The sequence below is a fragment of the Arvicola amphibius genome, chromosome 3, assembly GCF_903992535.2.
Source record: "Arvicola amphibius chromosome 3, mArvAmp1.2, whole genome shotgun sequence".
Classification (NCBI taxonomy): Eukaryota; Metazoa; Chordata; class Mammalia; order Rodentia; family Cricetidae; genus Arvicola; species Arvicola amphibius.
Window position 1 is genome coordinate 24,186,978 of NC_052049.1, and position 16,196 is coordinate 24,203,173.

Here is a 16,196-nt window from a genome sequence, read left to right on the forward strand (position 1 = left end):
ACCCCATTTCATATACTGTTTACCACAAAAAGATATGTGAAAAATAATATAGAGATGCAACTTTTTAGTATTCAAATGCTTCTAATATCTAACTTTATTCTTAGTATAAAGGGAAAATATATAGATTTGCATGCTTATTGTCTCTCTCTTCTCTGACTAACTTTGACTTCACCTGTTGTAAATGTAGATTAACTACTAATATCTTTTGGGAATTCAAGGAAATTGGGCTATTAGAGAAGCCGAAGGACAAGTTGTTAGATTCCCACGGGATGGGCACAGGTTTCTGCATTTGCTTGTGTTACGTTTCAGGAAGAGGGCGGGGAAAGAGTCCAGAAATCCAGAGCCTAAGCAGCATTACAGATTAGACAAAAGACACATGTGTAACACAGGCAGGATATGTGATAGGGGAGAAAGGGAAAATTTCAAAGATCCCACACACTGTAATTCCTTTATCCTCTTTTGTATAAATTTCTTTCTATCCTTTCCATAGATTCCCTTCTACAGATTCCTTTCTATATATTCCCCTCAACTTTGCTTTGTTATACATGTATGTTACAAGAGGCCAGTTGGTCTGTATAATAAAGGAAAGAATCTGCACATGATGGGAAAACAGAGTAGAAGGCTCTGTTGACAGAACTGGATGGTAGAAATGGAATTGCTTAGCTGTGGTGTATGGGGACCATTATGACACAGGAGGAGGGAGGGTTTATAGGATTTTACTCTCATCTAGGATGAGTTCTCCTATAATGTCATCCTAATAGACTGCCTTAAAGATTTAAGCTGTGTCTCACTGAAGTGTCTAGCAACTGGAACTCAAGGCTGCTACCCTCAGAGCTGGAAGGGTTTTTATCCTCACATTTCTCAGAACTAACATAAAGTACACTTTCCCACAGTGCTCTTTGTTTGTAGAACAAATGAACATGCAAAGCAGCAAGCAGTCCTTCACTTGAGCTTCGGGGGATCTGGAGTATCCCCACTGCACTGCACGATTCCCCTCCGACCACAGAACACCATTTCCATTTCCTCTAAGATACCTCCAGAGGACTATCATTAGCTGGAAATCTTTTGGTCTAGTCCAATGATCAAAGGAACACTAGATGTTCTAGGTAGATAGTTGTGCGTGGCTAGTGATGTAACAAAATCTAAAGTCAGGCCCCACAGCTCCCTGATGTCTGCTGTCTCACTCTAGCTTTGAGCGAGTGTAGCTCCAAGTTCTGTCTCTGTTGTGGCTTCTGAGACGGCAGATCTCAGAAGAGGTCAAGCGTTAAAGGAAATCTCTTCTCTGTCCTAGGCAAATGAGTTAGTGAGTCCAATCTACGCAGAAGGCTTGATCTCTCTCTGGAGAACTCATGAAAGTAAAATGCACTTTTCCTGCTCATGATAACCTAGAGGAGGAGATAAAGGCAGCTTCCAGAAGGAAGTTTGGAGCTGTGCTGAGAATCATTAGACAGAAGGCCATTTGCAGTTTTGTGCTTTTGAGCAAGCAATGAAATCTTTCTGAAACTTAGTTCCTGCTTCTTCCTGCCAGACTGTCAGAAAAAAGTACATGTAGTGACTAGAAGACTTAGGAACTTCTGGGGAGGTGATTCTATTGTTTCATATGAGAGCTAGCATAGCAAGAAATAAAGTCATACCTTTAAAATATAAGTAAAATATGAGGAAATTAAATTTAGCAGGTATAACAGAACAAAGTGGATACTTAAGTCCTTTAGATGTAGTGGGCACAATGTCTATCTGAGACAATGTGCTCAGGGAAAAGAAAGGCTTAAGATATGGTCCTTAATACTTCAGAAATGTATAACTCAACTTAATAAAATTTTTAATTTAATTTAATAATAACTTTAATTTTATGTCAAGATCTATTTATTCCTATGGTGAAATTAGTGAGACCCTAAGGAGTTAAGATCAGCCTGGTTTAGGAGTCAGTATGGTGAGAACACCCCTCCAGGTTAGCAAAGAAAGTGTGCAGAATGGGCTAAGATCTGTATTTTATTTATTAAATATGTCATTTCTGTCACCTACACAAATCCCAGCGAGATATTTTATAATAATACCCCATTGTATACTTGAGGGACAGAAGAAGTGCAGCCTGTGAGCACAGTGTAAAAACGATCACGTGTGTGCACACAGTAGTGAAGATATCTGCTTGTAAACTTTTGAAATTGAGAGAGTTTAGAAGTTTGGGAGAAAGAAGCCATTGTCGTTCCATCTAAAGAGGATGTAAAGGCTTCTCAGTAGATTTGGAGGGCAGCAGGGACCCACAGGAGGATTTTTAAGCGAGTCAGCAATCAGAACAGATTGGAAAACCTAATATGTTAGCTATAAAACCCTGAAATCCATGCAACGGGATGAATTTGCAATGAAGATAACAGTATTCATCGTATTACTAACTTCTGTTAAAGTAACGGCACCTATTAACATGCTAATCAATTGTGCTGTTTGAATTTAGAGAGATACCGGCTAACGAAAGCTGGGTTCTTGATGGGTTTCCAATAACATTAAATCAAGCTCAGCTCCTGGAAGAAGCACTGACAAGCTACAAAAAAAAACTCATGCAGGCAGAGAAAAAGAGAGCACAAATGCCCACACTAGCCTTGGGCCCGACACCTTCCAAGGAAGTCACTCCTACCCCATCTGCATTCGATTTTGCCATATTATTAGATATTTCAGATAGCTCATCACTGGATCGCATGAATGATATCATTGGTAAGTTGAATGCATTGATTTTCAATCTTTATAATTTTTCATAATTAAAAGTGCTTTTAAAATTTGACTCTATTTTTTTATTTTCTTTTGGTTTTTTTGTTGTTTTTGCTTCTGTTGTTTTTTGGGTTTTTGTTGTTTTGTTTTCTTTAAGAGCAAGAGAACATGAAGTTGGGTGGGTCAGAAGATGAACAGGATCTGAGAGGACTTAGGAGAAGGGGAAAAATGATCAAAATATAGTATATGAAAAATAATTAAAAATTCTTCTGTGACTAAGTGAATAGTTCCATTTACAAGTGTAAGGAAGAATCCATTTAATTGGTTGTTCAAAGAATTATCCAGCTGAGTTCATTGCCCCTTATTTTAATTCTAAGTATTGAATATTAGCCAAACCTGGGACTAAGGAAGAATTATACATCAACTATAAGCATTTTGCTGAGCCTTCCATCTACCTGACAGTTTTCCATGCCAAAGTTTCCTTTGTGAAATTTGTGCACATGGAAAAGCAGTTTGTAGCTAGTTCATACAGTAATGGTGCTGACGAAACTGCATCTATGTTGTATGTGAGGAACTGACAACATCCTTTTTTAGGTGTGTTCTAAGGAGCAGGAAGAAATGACTTAAGTACTCATCTGGTGGAGTTGAACATTATTATCAAAACACGTGATTTGTTTGACTTATTATCAAAGTGAAATTATTATTTTATTCTACATATTAAATATTTACCAGGGTAAAATTAAACCTTTCTAACCCTTAGCTTCCCATGTATAAGGTACTTGAGAATCTTAATTAATTGTGATTTTTGTTGTTTTGTTTTAAAATATATTTTATTATCTACTTTTCCTTTCTGAAGCGAGGTCTCATTTTTTTGCTTAGGCTGGTTTTAAACTCATAGATTCAATGATCATCTGACCTTAACCTTCTTAAACCTCAATTTCTCATCTTATATAGTGAAAAAGACTACTGTGTTATCATAGATAAGTAAATTGAACTTAAACATGTAGTCTGGTATATAGTAAACGTCAGGGAAATTGTGGAAGACTTGGAAATGAAAGGAAGATGTCTGGGTATCTTTTCACTAGAGACCTGCATATTTTCTCCTAGATGTTTTTGGACAACTGATTCTATTATGACCAGTGTCTTTGATTTATTTTTTTGTAAATTAATGCAAATTCCTTCTGTTTATAGTCATCCTTATGGATTTTCTTCAGTTGAGACAGAATTTCACACGATCAAAAGATCACTGCAAATATATTTCTCTCTAAACAGTAACTACTCCTTCCATCCATTAATATCTATCCCTCCATTGCCAATTGCTTGTAATGGTGTTTACTTTCTCTTTTGGACTGATCGTAATACCTTAACAGTTCTCTTATTAACTGACAAGCTGAATGATTTCTAAAACGCAGTTTATTTCATGAATTTTGTTTCAGATTAATTTTTAAAATACATATTTTACCAAAGGATACCATTAACCAATATTTTGTTAAACCTGTCACTATTAATACAGCACCCAGAGATAGCCCTTGGCAGGAGATTTGTGAAGACATCGTCAAAGCCTTGGTTTGCTCCTTGTCCCTGTGTCCCAGGCCATTCTTGACATATTTGCAGATAGGGATTTAAAGCATGAGTTCTTGATTTCTTCAAGTTCACACTATTTCTTAGTTTGAATGTAGATAATCTGACATCTTATTTTCATTTTTACTTAAAGAAAATGACAATGGCTGAAGATTGGCAGAAAATATTGCCAAACCACTGCCATCTGATAGGAGAAACAAATCATATACATTAAGAGCAACATGATTAAAATCCATATGGAACAAGTTTCCATGAAAAATACACAGAGACCTTTGAGGATAAGCTTCTGACTGTGAGACCCTAAGGGTTACCCATTCCTTGGGGCTCTTTGGGAAACAAATGATTCCCCATTTTCAATAGCCAAGAGGTTTTGAAGAAATTCAGTTTGAATCCTTACAATTTTCTGTCAAAATTGATAATGAATGACACTTACACATTTGTTAAAAATGATATTGGCATCAAACTAGTTTAATTCCCTAATACTAGACCCTCAATTTACAATCAGTCTTCAAAGTATTCTTCACTACCCCAGGAAGAATGTTTTTATCAAACTCTATGCACATGGATAAATTCTTCCTATACTTCTAAGTGGTCTTAAAGCACATTATGGCTTTTATTTCTACCAGGTATATATAATACATTTATGAGCTGGAAGTTAACTGTAACAAATGGTAGTGTAATGCCATCTAAACCAAGAAAGCCGTTGTTAAATTTATGGTTCTTGTTTAAACTTGATCATGTAAATAATGACTAACTCTTTTATATTCTAGTAATTAAAGTGTAATTTTCATATCTTAATGTTTTTGCTTACTTAACATATAAAATTTGAATGACATTAAAAATATTTTATTAATTTATCCTTTTATCAAAAGCTAGACCCTGCCTATTTTAGATGAATGACTATTCTACAATATCTCCATTCACATATTCATCTAATTTGCATTTGTGTTTATAATTGCCAGATACTATTCTTAGCATTGATACTGCAAAAGCAAACAAGTGGATCCTGCTTCCAAAGACTTTAAGACAGATATTTAGGATAAATGTACTGTCCAATCTACATCCCAGAATAGTAAGCCCCTGAGCCAGGATATCAGAATGCAGGATGTGGATCCTGCTTCAAAAGACTTTAGTGGAAAATATAGAATAGAAATCAAGAGATAATGATATGGAGTTGTGCTTCCCAATGTTGTAGACATTAGCCTCATGTGACTGCTACATTATTGAAATCTATAAATGAAAATTTCAGTTCTTCAGGAACATTGGTTCCAGTAAATATGCAGATATGTCTAGTGGCTGTCAGAACTAATAAGAGAATGGGTCAGATTTGGAAAGTTACATTGGGCAGCACTAGAACAGAGTTATGAGTCTGTGTTGAGAGAGACATTTCTAGTTTTCAGGTGAGCAGAAATCATTCAGCTAGAAAACAGGAAGGAAACTCAATAGAGTGGAAGGGTAGACTTATCTATAGAAGTGACCCACAGGTCTGAAAAGTACACAAGACTAAAAGTCTAGCCTCAAACTGATGAGTTTGGGTTGCTCTGAAGCTTTGTGAAGCCACCAAATGTTGTAAGGAGGGTGGCTTGTTTCCCGGCCACCCAGCATCTCAGACCTGAAATAATCACACAGAAATTATATTATTTAAATCACTGCTTGGCCCATTAGTTCTACCTTCTTATTGGCTAACTCTTATATCTTAATTTATTCCATTTCTAGTAATCTGTGTATAGCAAGGAGGCTATGGCTTACTGGGTAAAGTTCCGGCATCTCTGCCTGGCAAGGCTACATGGCTTCTCTCTGACTCTGCTTCCTTTCGCCGAGCATTCAGTTTAGTTTTCCATGCCTAGCTAAGTTTTGCCTTGCTATAGGTCCAAAGCAGTTTCTTTATTCACCAGTGGTAATCACAGCACACAGGGGGGAATCCCACATCACCCAAATGGCATCAAAGCTGTTATAAAGTTAGTACTAATTTAAATTTTTAAAGTGACTTTAAGACACTTTAAGTCAGACTCAGATAGTATGTAGGGGTAAACTACAGAATTTATGTACCAGTTGAGATGGAACGTATAGCCAGGCAGAATAGGAAGACGTTATGATTTTGACTTGCCTAATTCTCTGAATGGTGATACCATTTGATCAAATTACCTGAAAATAAACATGCAGGAATTTCTTTGACATGATGCTTTTGAAATGCTTGTTGGACAATTAGATGAAATAAACTTAGACATTACAAAAGATATTATATAAATGGACTTAGAAGTGAGAAATGAACATTAAAGTTAGGGGTTTTAAAAATAGAGACTCACCTAAGAAGAATATACTAAAAAAGAAAGATCCATGTTGACTTCCTAGAATATTATAAGGTAATGGGGAAAGGGGATGTGTTCAGAAGTAGCATCTAATGAAGAGGAAGAACTCCAAGGAAGGATGATGATAAGGAAAGGAAAGACAATGATTTAGGACTAAATTGTTATCCATTCTTCTCCCTAGAATAGTAGGAATTTGCTGGGATCTGGGAGCATAGTCACTAAGAATGGGCTCAACACATTGTCTTATGATGACTGTGATCCATAGAAAAAAACAATGAACCATATTATAGGGAGGCATACTACAGCCAAAGGCAGGTAGGCAGCAAATGTTGAACATCAATCCAGCCAGGGCTCAAAGATAATAGGTAGGAAATCAAGGAGACACGAGGAGAAGGAATAACCATTGCAGGGTACCTGCAACAGAATGGAAGAGTAGGTGAATATCTTAACTCTTGAGTGAGGTCATGACCTCGACTATGTGAGAGAGTAATGACTTTCATAAGGTAGGAAAAATTGTTGAAGGGTTTCCAGCTCAGGCTGAGGGTAGTAAACCTTTGAGGCTAATAGTAACTGCAAAAGTATGTAACAGACTTTCAAGACTGATAATTGTTGTTAGTCTAAATCCTGAATATTTTCAATTTATGATTTCATTAAGCTATATATTTTGTTATCATTTCCCATTTGCAGGTCTAATAAAATTAAAATTTTACAATTAAAAATCAGTCCAAAGTGTAGAGTAACATTGTTGAAATTGAAACCATTCTCAGTCCTTAATACTTTATGTAATCTGGAACAAATGATAAAAATTTCAATCCTACATCATGTAGTATATTGTTAATATAAAAATAGCCATATGGATATAAAATTATGGAATCCCTGTAAGCTGAGTTCTTCCTGTACTTGTTATAGAAAAATAATGTGAGATAAGAATGGATAAATGCTCATTATCTTTGACATTTTTGGTGACTGCAATGAAAGATGCTTCATTAGTGGTAGCAAGGGAAAAGGTGGATTGCAGAGGGTTGAAATTGGAAATAGAGACTAGGGTGTAGAGAGGGTAAGTGAAGATAACTTGCTAGAAGCATTTCTCTGAAAGAGGAAGAGCATAGGGTCAGAATACTTTAGGTTTTGTCTTAGGATGCGTTCTCTTTTACCTTCCCATTCTCCTCTTCCTCTCTTAGAGAAAAGGGCACAGAGTTAACCAGATTATTTTCTTACTGCTAATGAATTTTGAGGACAAGGCTATCTTTTCTTTTCTTATTTTTTTAATTTAAAAATACCTATTATAGTTTAACTCTGGTAACAGAAATGATAAGGTGGTTAGTTTAAATTCTCGACTTGCCCCAACGTAGACTCATCTGGAAAGAGAATCACAATGAGGACGTTGGGTTCTACACAGTAATAAAATATAACCTGAAATTGTATGCAGTTATTTGTCTTTGCTCTTAGCTATGGGTATGATTAGCACTGAGTTTCTGCCTTGAATTCCCCACAGCAATGAACTATAACCTGGAAATGTGAACTAAAATCCTTCTCCCCTGAGTTGCTTTCTGTTAGAGTATTTTATAAAAAAAAAAAAAAAACAGAAGTGACAGAAGGACAGATGATAATCAACCACGACCAATACAGTGAGACAGAGAAAGTAAAGCTGTTAGACAGAAAGAGAAGTTGAAGTCTTCAGCCTGGTTAGAAATAAAGACAAGACAGTGGTGGCCAGTCTATAGGGCAAATTAGGGATTTGGGAACTGGACATTGTTGAAGAGATCCATGTGCTATATAGGAATCCTAGTAGGAAAAAGGTTTGCACTGGGAATCTTAGTATTTAAGATCACAAAGATGGATCATCCATGGCCACAAAACACACTGGAGCAGTGGTAGTGAGTGCTGAACATCAAAGGAAAGAGGGACAAGAGGGACAAGACCTGAATATGAGACCGAGATAGGGGAGAGGAGGTAGGAAGAAGAAAGAGATCTGATTCATGTGCAGAAATCCTCAGCACATCTGAGGTATAGACCAGAAGACAGTGACAATAGTATCTCTTTAGAAAGTGTTCACATTTTTCTTTCCGTCCTCCATTCTGTAGATGGGAAACAGTTGATTGCTGTACCCTGGGAGGGGCCTTGATTGCCTCGAATGTTGTTAATTTCCTCTTTTGTGCTCTTTTGCTCTGAGCAATTCTTATCCCTTTTAATCTAGTCCAAGGCATTCTTTCTTGGCTTTAGATATCGTAAGTTTTATAACAACAACAATAAAAATCAACCATGATTTTGTATTTCAAATCCATTTCATCTTCTCATCTTGTTTTATCATTAATATAGATGGGAAGAAAATTAGTACTTTATTTATGAGGTCTTTCGTTTTCTAGAATGCTGTTAATCACATTCCAATGCTGCTTTGCTTTAATTCTAATTTCTTTTAGTCTAGCTCAAGGCTTTCTTTCTTCTTTGCTATTTTTCTATTTGTTCCCTATTTATGAGTATATTGTGTTTTGAATGAAACTCAATGAGAGTTGCTGAAATTGTTTTGCTTAAATTGTTTTGGTTTCATATGGTCAATTTCTTTATGCTTGTTCTAAATTGACTTCATAATTCTGGAAAGAGGCATAGATATTTCACAGTTTTATAGTATGGTATCAGAAAATTGTTTTATGTATATTTTACTTTATGGTCACCTTATTTTACTCTAAGTTTTACTTCCAAATTCTGATTTTCTTTCTCCAAGTTTGTTATCCATGACAATCCATCCTTTGTCATTCTTATCTTTTCATATTGTTAAATCAAACATTTTAGACAGGGGTTTTCTGAAATAAAGAGGTTGCTAGGCTCTTACATAGTCCATCCTAAAATAAAAACCTGGGCAATCCTGGAGTAAATTATATGAGCTATCAGGAGTGTGGTTTGATAACAGCTAAAAAATGTTCCACTGCATCTAGGAGGCCAGAATATTTTATGATGAAATTCAGAGAGAAGAAATCATGAACCATTCACACTGAACCTCAGTAGTGTCAGCTAAGAGAGAGAAGACAGCACAATACAGGCAGAGTCCTCAGAGAGAAGGGAATGTTCCTGAATCCGAATATAGTGTCATCCTGGTGGTCAAACTTCAACTGAGAGGAAAGATGGCATGATATGTCATTTTTTTCTTTGTTAATTTTGCTTGTGTCTTTTATTCATTTATTAGTGTGTGTTTGTGTGTATATGAGCACATATGTGCGCACACACATTTTGGGCATATATCTTTTGTTTTGTTTTGTTTTGGTATTATTTGTCTTATTGCAAATTTGTTTGGGCCTTTATTTTTTATTTTAAAAAATAAGTAGAAGTTGGGTAGGTAAAGTGATGAAGGAGAATATGTAATGAGTTGGGGAAGGGAAAAAATATAAATACAAATATATTCTATGTAAAAAAAATTAAAAAGACATTAAAGTAACATTAGACCAAAATACAGCTATATCTACCTGGAATCTTGCAAGTGTGTTTTGCTAGTAAGTAGCATTTTAATTTTTTTTGATTGTCTAATTATTTTTTGTACCATAGTCAAAGAAATCTCACATGAAATTTCTCATGAAAATATCGGTCAACATGAAGTTTCTACATGCCAAGAAAGGGATGGAGACAATAACTTACGAGACCAGATACATCATAGGTCAGTTTTAAGCTTTATGTCCTTTCTATTCAAAGATGCTAACAAATGGCGACTTTGGAATAATAAGATCTATGAAAAAGACATACTCCCTACCATTGAGTCCTTTTTTTTTTTTGCATTGAGTGAAATATTTATATGGAAGCTTTTGTAGTGGAAACCACAGTTGCTATAGTCTGAGGAAGGAAACCAATCAGAAAGTACTTACAAGTTAATAATATCAGATTCAGCAAACACTTAGAAAATACTTATGAAGATTATGGAATTTCAAAGAGAAGTGAGTCAGACTGGGAAAGTTCGTAGTAGCCCTTTCGTTATACTAAAATGAAGTTACATGGTGTTCTTTGAATTGTGTGCAATTTTCCTTTGGAAAAGAAAATGCAGGCAAAATTAGGCAATATCATGAAATCCTGAGAGATCTACAAATAAGAAGTGAGACAGGATGTGTAATTTGAGCCACATGAAGCTGACTATGCCCTAGGAAGAAAAAAATGATAAAAGTTTTTAGTAAATTAGTCTGTGCCATCTCTCCCTACAAAGAACTTTCACTTTGTGTGTCCAAGGAAAAACATTCCATGGCCTGACTGTGGGTGCTGTGGTACCATTAGAAGAGTCCTCAGACTCCTGCTACTCTTAGTGTACATGATACTGTCTTTGGTTTTTAAACAGAGTTCTGATCTTACATCACATGCTTACTGAATGGGTAGCATTTTCAAATCCTTTTCACTCCTCCTTCTCAAATTATAAAAATTATCCCGTGATGCCATCAGTCAAGATCTTTACATTTAGTATTGCTCCATCGTCTATAGATTTCATAAAGTTGCTTTTTTGAGTTGAATTCCTTTGTTAGTCATCTTCTTCATCATGAATTGTCAAGTAGATCACACAAAATGCCATGTTTAATGTTTCTTTATGCAGTCATTTAAATCAGTATCACAGATTCATATAAGATTTTATTTTGCAGAATTGGTGGCTTCTTGGACAACTGGCCATCGCTGGAAGAGTGGTTTACAGAGCCACAACAGATTTTGACAAAAATAAATGCTGAAATAGATGAAGAGTCTTTATTTCAGAGAGTAAAAGAGTTTTTTGCTAATGAAATAGCAAATAAAAAGATAAAAGGTAATTATACGTGTATATCCATGCATACATTGAATAGTATACATTGTGTCTTCATAATATTCAGTTCTTTCCCCATCTTATCTCAAATCCACCACCCTCAGATACCCCAAACAACTTTTGTCATCATTATTTTTTAAATTCAGTGAATCCAGTTAATGTTGTCTGTATATTCTCAGATGTGTGATCATCCATTGACGTGAGGTAGACTTCCCAGGGAATATCCCATTTATATCCAAACCCCCACATTTTAAATCACATTGCTTTAACCTTTTGTTTGTTTTTCATTTATTGAGATTCAGAGATGATGTGGAACTCACTGTGTAAGCCAGACTGGCGTCCAGCTTTAGGTGAGGTTCCTGACACCTGAGATGACAGGCATTTAGTGCCTCTCATGATTGCTCTCTTCCTATGCACTTCTTACTTTGCTGTTCTAGATCAATTTAATTCATCTTTTATTTTTCCACTTTTATATTTTTTACTTTGACATTTGACATCAGCTCCCTAGCTTTCTAAACACACACACACTCTCTCTCTCTCTCTCTCTCAATCACACCCATCCCATCATCATTTGCATAGCCATAACTATAAGGCAAAGGAATAAAGAAGAGCCCAAAGTATGAATGTTAGGTACAGTAAGTATATTTGTTGTGATTTTAAAGCAAATGTAATATGCTGCAATAATTTTGCTAATTACAATTTTATAATAGTTTTTATATATATTTATTTATTAAAAATTTCCACCTCCTCCCATTTCCCTCCCACTCTCCCCCCTCCCTTTTCCCCTCCCTCTCCAGTCCTAAGAGCAGTCAGGGTTTCCTGCCCTGTGGGAAGTCCAAGGTCCTCCCCATGAAACAGTAGGCACCTAGAACTCCTAATGCAGGTTCATTTTTATCATTCTTCTGAAGTTGAAAAGAAATTAGAAGAAAAAGAAGCTGAGAAGAAGGCAGCGGTTTCTGCAGCCGAGGCTCCTACCACCAGTTCTCCCCTTCCTTCTGAAGCAGAAAAAGACAAGGAGACACATCTTAATCGTGAGACATCAAAACTTTCTCCTGGGAAAGGAAAGACACCCACAGGTGACTGACAAACTGATTATAACCCTGTTTGTCAGTTTCTTATTTTCACAAGAGAAAAGAATGATGAACTACAGCGCCAGGCTACTTAGCTAAATTCCTAAATTCCGACTTTGGTGACTTCAGGCATTTGAAACAAATACCTTTTTGTAATCTTAATATCTGTGGTGTTAGGAACACTGCCAGGTCCCTGATAGGCAGAGTACTTGCTCTACCACTGACTACATCCTCCTTCAAGGAGAAGCCTTCCTACTGAGCAAAATCGTTTGTTTAGAACGGCAGGCGAGTGTCTCACCTCTTCAACAGGGCATGTGGAGTCACCCCACTCAAGCTAGCTACTGAGCACGGAAGTGGGACAGGAAGAGGAAGGCTGTAGCGCAGCAAGAGGAAGCAGCTGTCTGCTGAGTTACAGAACTGTATTCTTGTAAAAAAGTGAGAACATTTGGGAAAAAATGGGAATCAGTACAGTCAGGATATTCTTTTTTTCTTTTTTTCTTCTTTTGTTTGTTTGTTTGCTTGCTTGTTTGTTTCAAGACAGTTTTTGTGTGTGTGTGTGTCTTTGGAGCTTGTCCTGGAACTCACTCTGAAGACCTGACTATCCTTGAACTCACAGAGATTTGCCTGTCTCTAGCTCCCTAGTGCTGGAATTAAAGGTATACACCACCACGTTCAGCCAGTCAAGATATTCTCATTTCCCTACAAACAATGTTAGTTAGACACCTGAATGTGTGTATAGCCAGAGATATTTGGTTAGGTGACTATACAAAGGATACTGGTAGAACCACCGAGGTATCTCAGTGGGTAAGGTCACCTCAGTTGCATCTCCAAGATGCCTGTAGTGGAAATAAAGAACCAGGTCTCAGAAGTTAATGTACACATGCTTACTGTGGCGCACACACACACACACACACACACACACACACACACACTCACACAAATACACACGCTTACTGACACCCCACTAAACTCAGATGTTCGTAGAAAAAGAGCCTTGTAGAAATACATTTTAGATTTAGTAGTTTGTTCTAGATTCTTAGCCACTGGGTTTGTAAATTTAACACCAAATGACAAAATGAGCAGGGCAAAATTTGTGTGTTTAAAATTGTTCTAGTGATATTTGTATAATATGAATATCAGTTTGCCATGTGATTGGCTTTACAAGTGGTTAACTGTTCAGTTGTCTAGCTCAGTGCTTATCCTTGGTGTGTTATAACTGTCTCTAATAACATTTTCACTGCATAGAGATTTGATATAAATCTGTAATTCTTTACAAAATTAAATTTAATCATAGTAAACAAAGATTTTGAGACAAAGGTACAAATTTTGTTTCAAATAATTGAAGTTATTTTAAGCGACACAGATAATGATATTTCAAAGACCATTTTGCTTCAACATATCTGGATTTAACTAAATGCAATATATTTAAATATTAAAAATGCTTTTAGCATAAGACAGTGAAATGTAAGGCCACACACACACACACACAAACACATATATATATTTAAAATTAGAAACTTTAACTTAAGGGTCTAAAAGAAAACTTCAACCCTTTACAATGCGATTTCCTGAGAAGATATTTTCTCAAGTGCTGGAGAAGTCTTCACCATGGTCTTTTGAGCTTTCTTATCATCAGAACATTAGTGTAAAACTCTGCCTTCCCTGGTACCAATCTCTGAACTTTCTGATTCTGACACAGTCTGGTAGTTAACTTTAAGTTTCTGGAGGATTTATTTTCTATTTTAAAGTTGTAACCTTGACTAGTGTACACTGGAGGAATAATAAATCTGTTTCGGTTTCACTGAGTAATTGTACCTGTCGTTTTTTTTCCATCAAGTGCAGGACTAGTCCCTTATCTTATAAAAGTATATAAAATGGCTCGTTTCTACTTGCCTGATTCCATTCACGCACAAAGCATTTTCTTTACTTTTTCAAGGAAAAAGTTACCGTGAAAAGAAAACAATTATTTTTAAACAACACCCAAAACACCAGCATGAAAATTGGGTAGAGGAGGCACAGTCCACTTTATCCTAGCAGATTTGGTCCAAGTACAATTCTAGAACAAAGATAACCACTTCATATCTGCTACAGCTGTCCTTAGGATTCACCTAGAAAACTTCCACATTTGCCCCCTCCCCATTTAAAGGTCTGTGATGAAATCTATCATCAAATGTTGGTATTTAGCTTAGAATTAAAGTTCTCAATATAAAATAATAATATCCATGCTACTATCTAACAGTAGTGTTTAGGATGAGCATGGTAATGCAAACCTATAACCCCAGGATTTGCTCTGCTACAAGGAAAATGCGGTGTTTAAGGCTAGCCTTGGCTATATAGTGAGCCTAAGGGCAGCCTGAGTTACATGACACACACATACACACACACACACATACTCATTCACACATACTGAGATATCAGAACATATTTTAGAACTAACCTTTAAAATGGAAAAGAGTATGTTACTTCTAACAGAAAAAGTTTTCCACAAAACTTGATGAAGCCAGTGTCTTATTTGCTTTGTCTCTGTCATCTTGTACTAACAAACAGAATTAATTACATATTTGGATACCCAGAACATTTTTATAATAACTTTGTCCAATTATTAATCTTATTTCCTTAAAACAATTAGTTGTTCCAAACATGTAGATTCTATGAGATGCATTGTCAGGTATCTATATGTTTACAAAACTTCTTTTAGGTAAACATGTTTCAAGAGTAATCTTCTATGTCATTTACTTGCTTATTTCTATGGTATTTTGGCTGTCAGAGAGGAAATAATCAAATGAAAGTAACATGCATTTACAAAAATTTTAACTATCACTCTAGACACATACAAAATGGATAACATGAGCTCTCTACCTCCTAATCATTTAAACTGTCATATTACTCACCGAAGAAAGTACATATTCAAAAATTAAGAGACAGGAATTATTGAGCATTTTGGTAACTAATGCAGCATAGAGTCGTGAGTTTGTTTTTTTTTAAAGGACTAAATCATTATCTACTATGTGGGAGACATAGTACTGACCTCCAAATTGTCCATTTCCCAGTTTCCCAATAAGCTTTTAAGTAGCTTCTTGGGAATGTAAGATAATATTCCCAAGTTATTCTTTGCAGTGTAAATTAGAGTCAGTAATATTAAAAATACGTAAGTCACTAGGTAATATATTAAAAATATGTCATATCAAAACAATGTTGTTATTGAAATCTTCCACAAAGTGTTTCATTTTTATTAACGACCTGGTTTTCATATTTTTTACATTTTATTATTATTTATTACTGTATTATGTTGCATGCTTATGCATGGTATACAAGATGTGGACCTTGGAGTCAGTTTTCTCACTCTCTCTCTCCGCCCTTCTGAGGATTCTCAGTGTTGAGCAATGATTATCAAGCTTGCATCATCGGGGAACAAGCCCCTTTACTTGCTGAGTCATCTTGCATTGGGGGAACATAGTCTTACTGAATGTAGGTCATTAATTTTTTTTTTTTTTTTTTTTTTTTTTTGGTTTTTCGAGACAGGGTTTCTCTGTAGCTTTGGAGCCTGTCCTGGAACTAGCTCTTGTAGACCAGGCTGGTCTCGAACTCACAGAGATCCGCCTGCCTCTGCCTCCCGAGTGCTGGGATTAAAGGCGTGCGCCACCACCGCCCGGCTAGGTCATTAAATTTTTGTGTCAATAAATTTAAAGAAATTTGTGCTTCAACTGGGCTTGTGATTTACTTTACCCCCCACACAACCCCATTATAGATTATGAGCAAGTCCATCACTAAATA

General features: G+C 36.0%; 1 protein-coding gene across 1 annotated transcript in view; it reads left to right on the forward strand.

The window, feature by feature from the left end:
• Positions 1 to 16,196, forward strand: part of Spef2 (sperm flagellar 2) — a 158,086-nt gene that overhangs the window by 74,806 nt on the left and 67,084 nt on the right. Inside the window, exons 16-19 of the mRNA XM_038321484.1 lie at positions 2,450 to 2,706; positions 10,128 to 10,236; positions 11,198 to 11,355; positions 12,261 to 12,428. Of these exons, the coding sequence (XP_038177412.1) occupies positions 2,450 to 2,706; positions 10,128 to 10,236; positions 11,198 to 11,355; positions 12,261 to 12,428 (692 nt within the window). The remainder of the gene's footprint in view (positions 1 to 2,449; positions 2,707 to 10,127; positions 10,237 to 11,197; positions 11,356 to 12,260; positions 12,429 to 16,196) is intronic.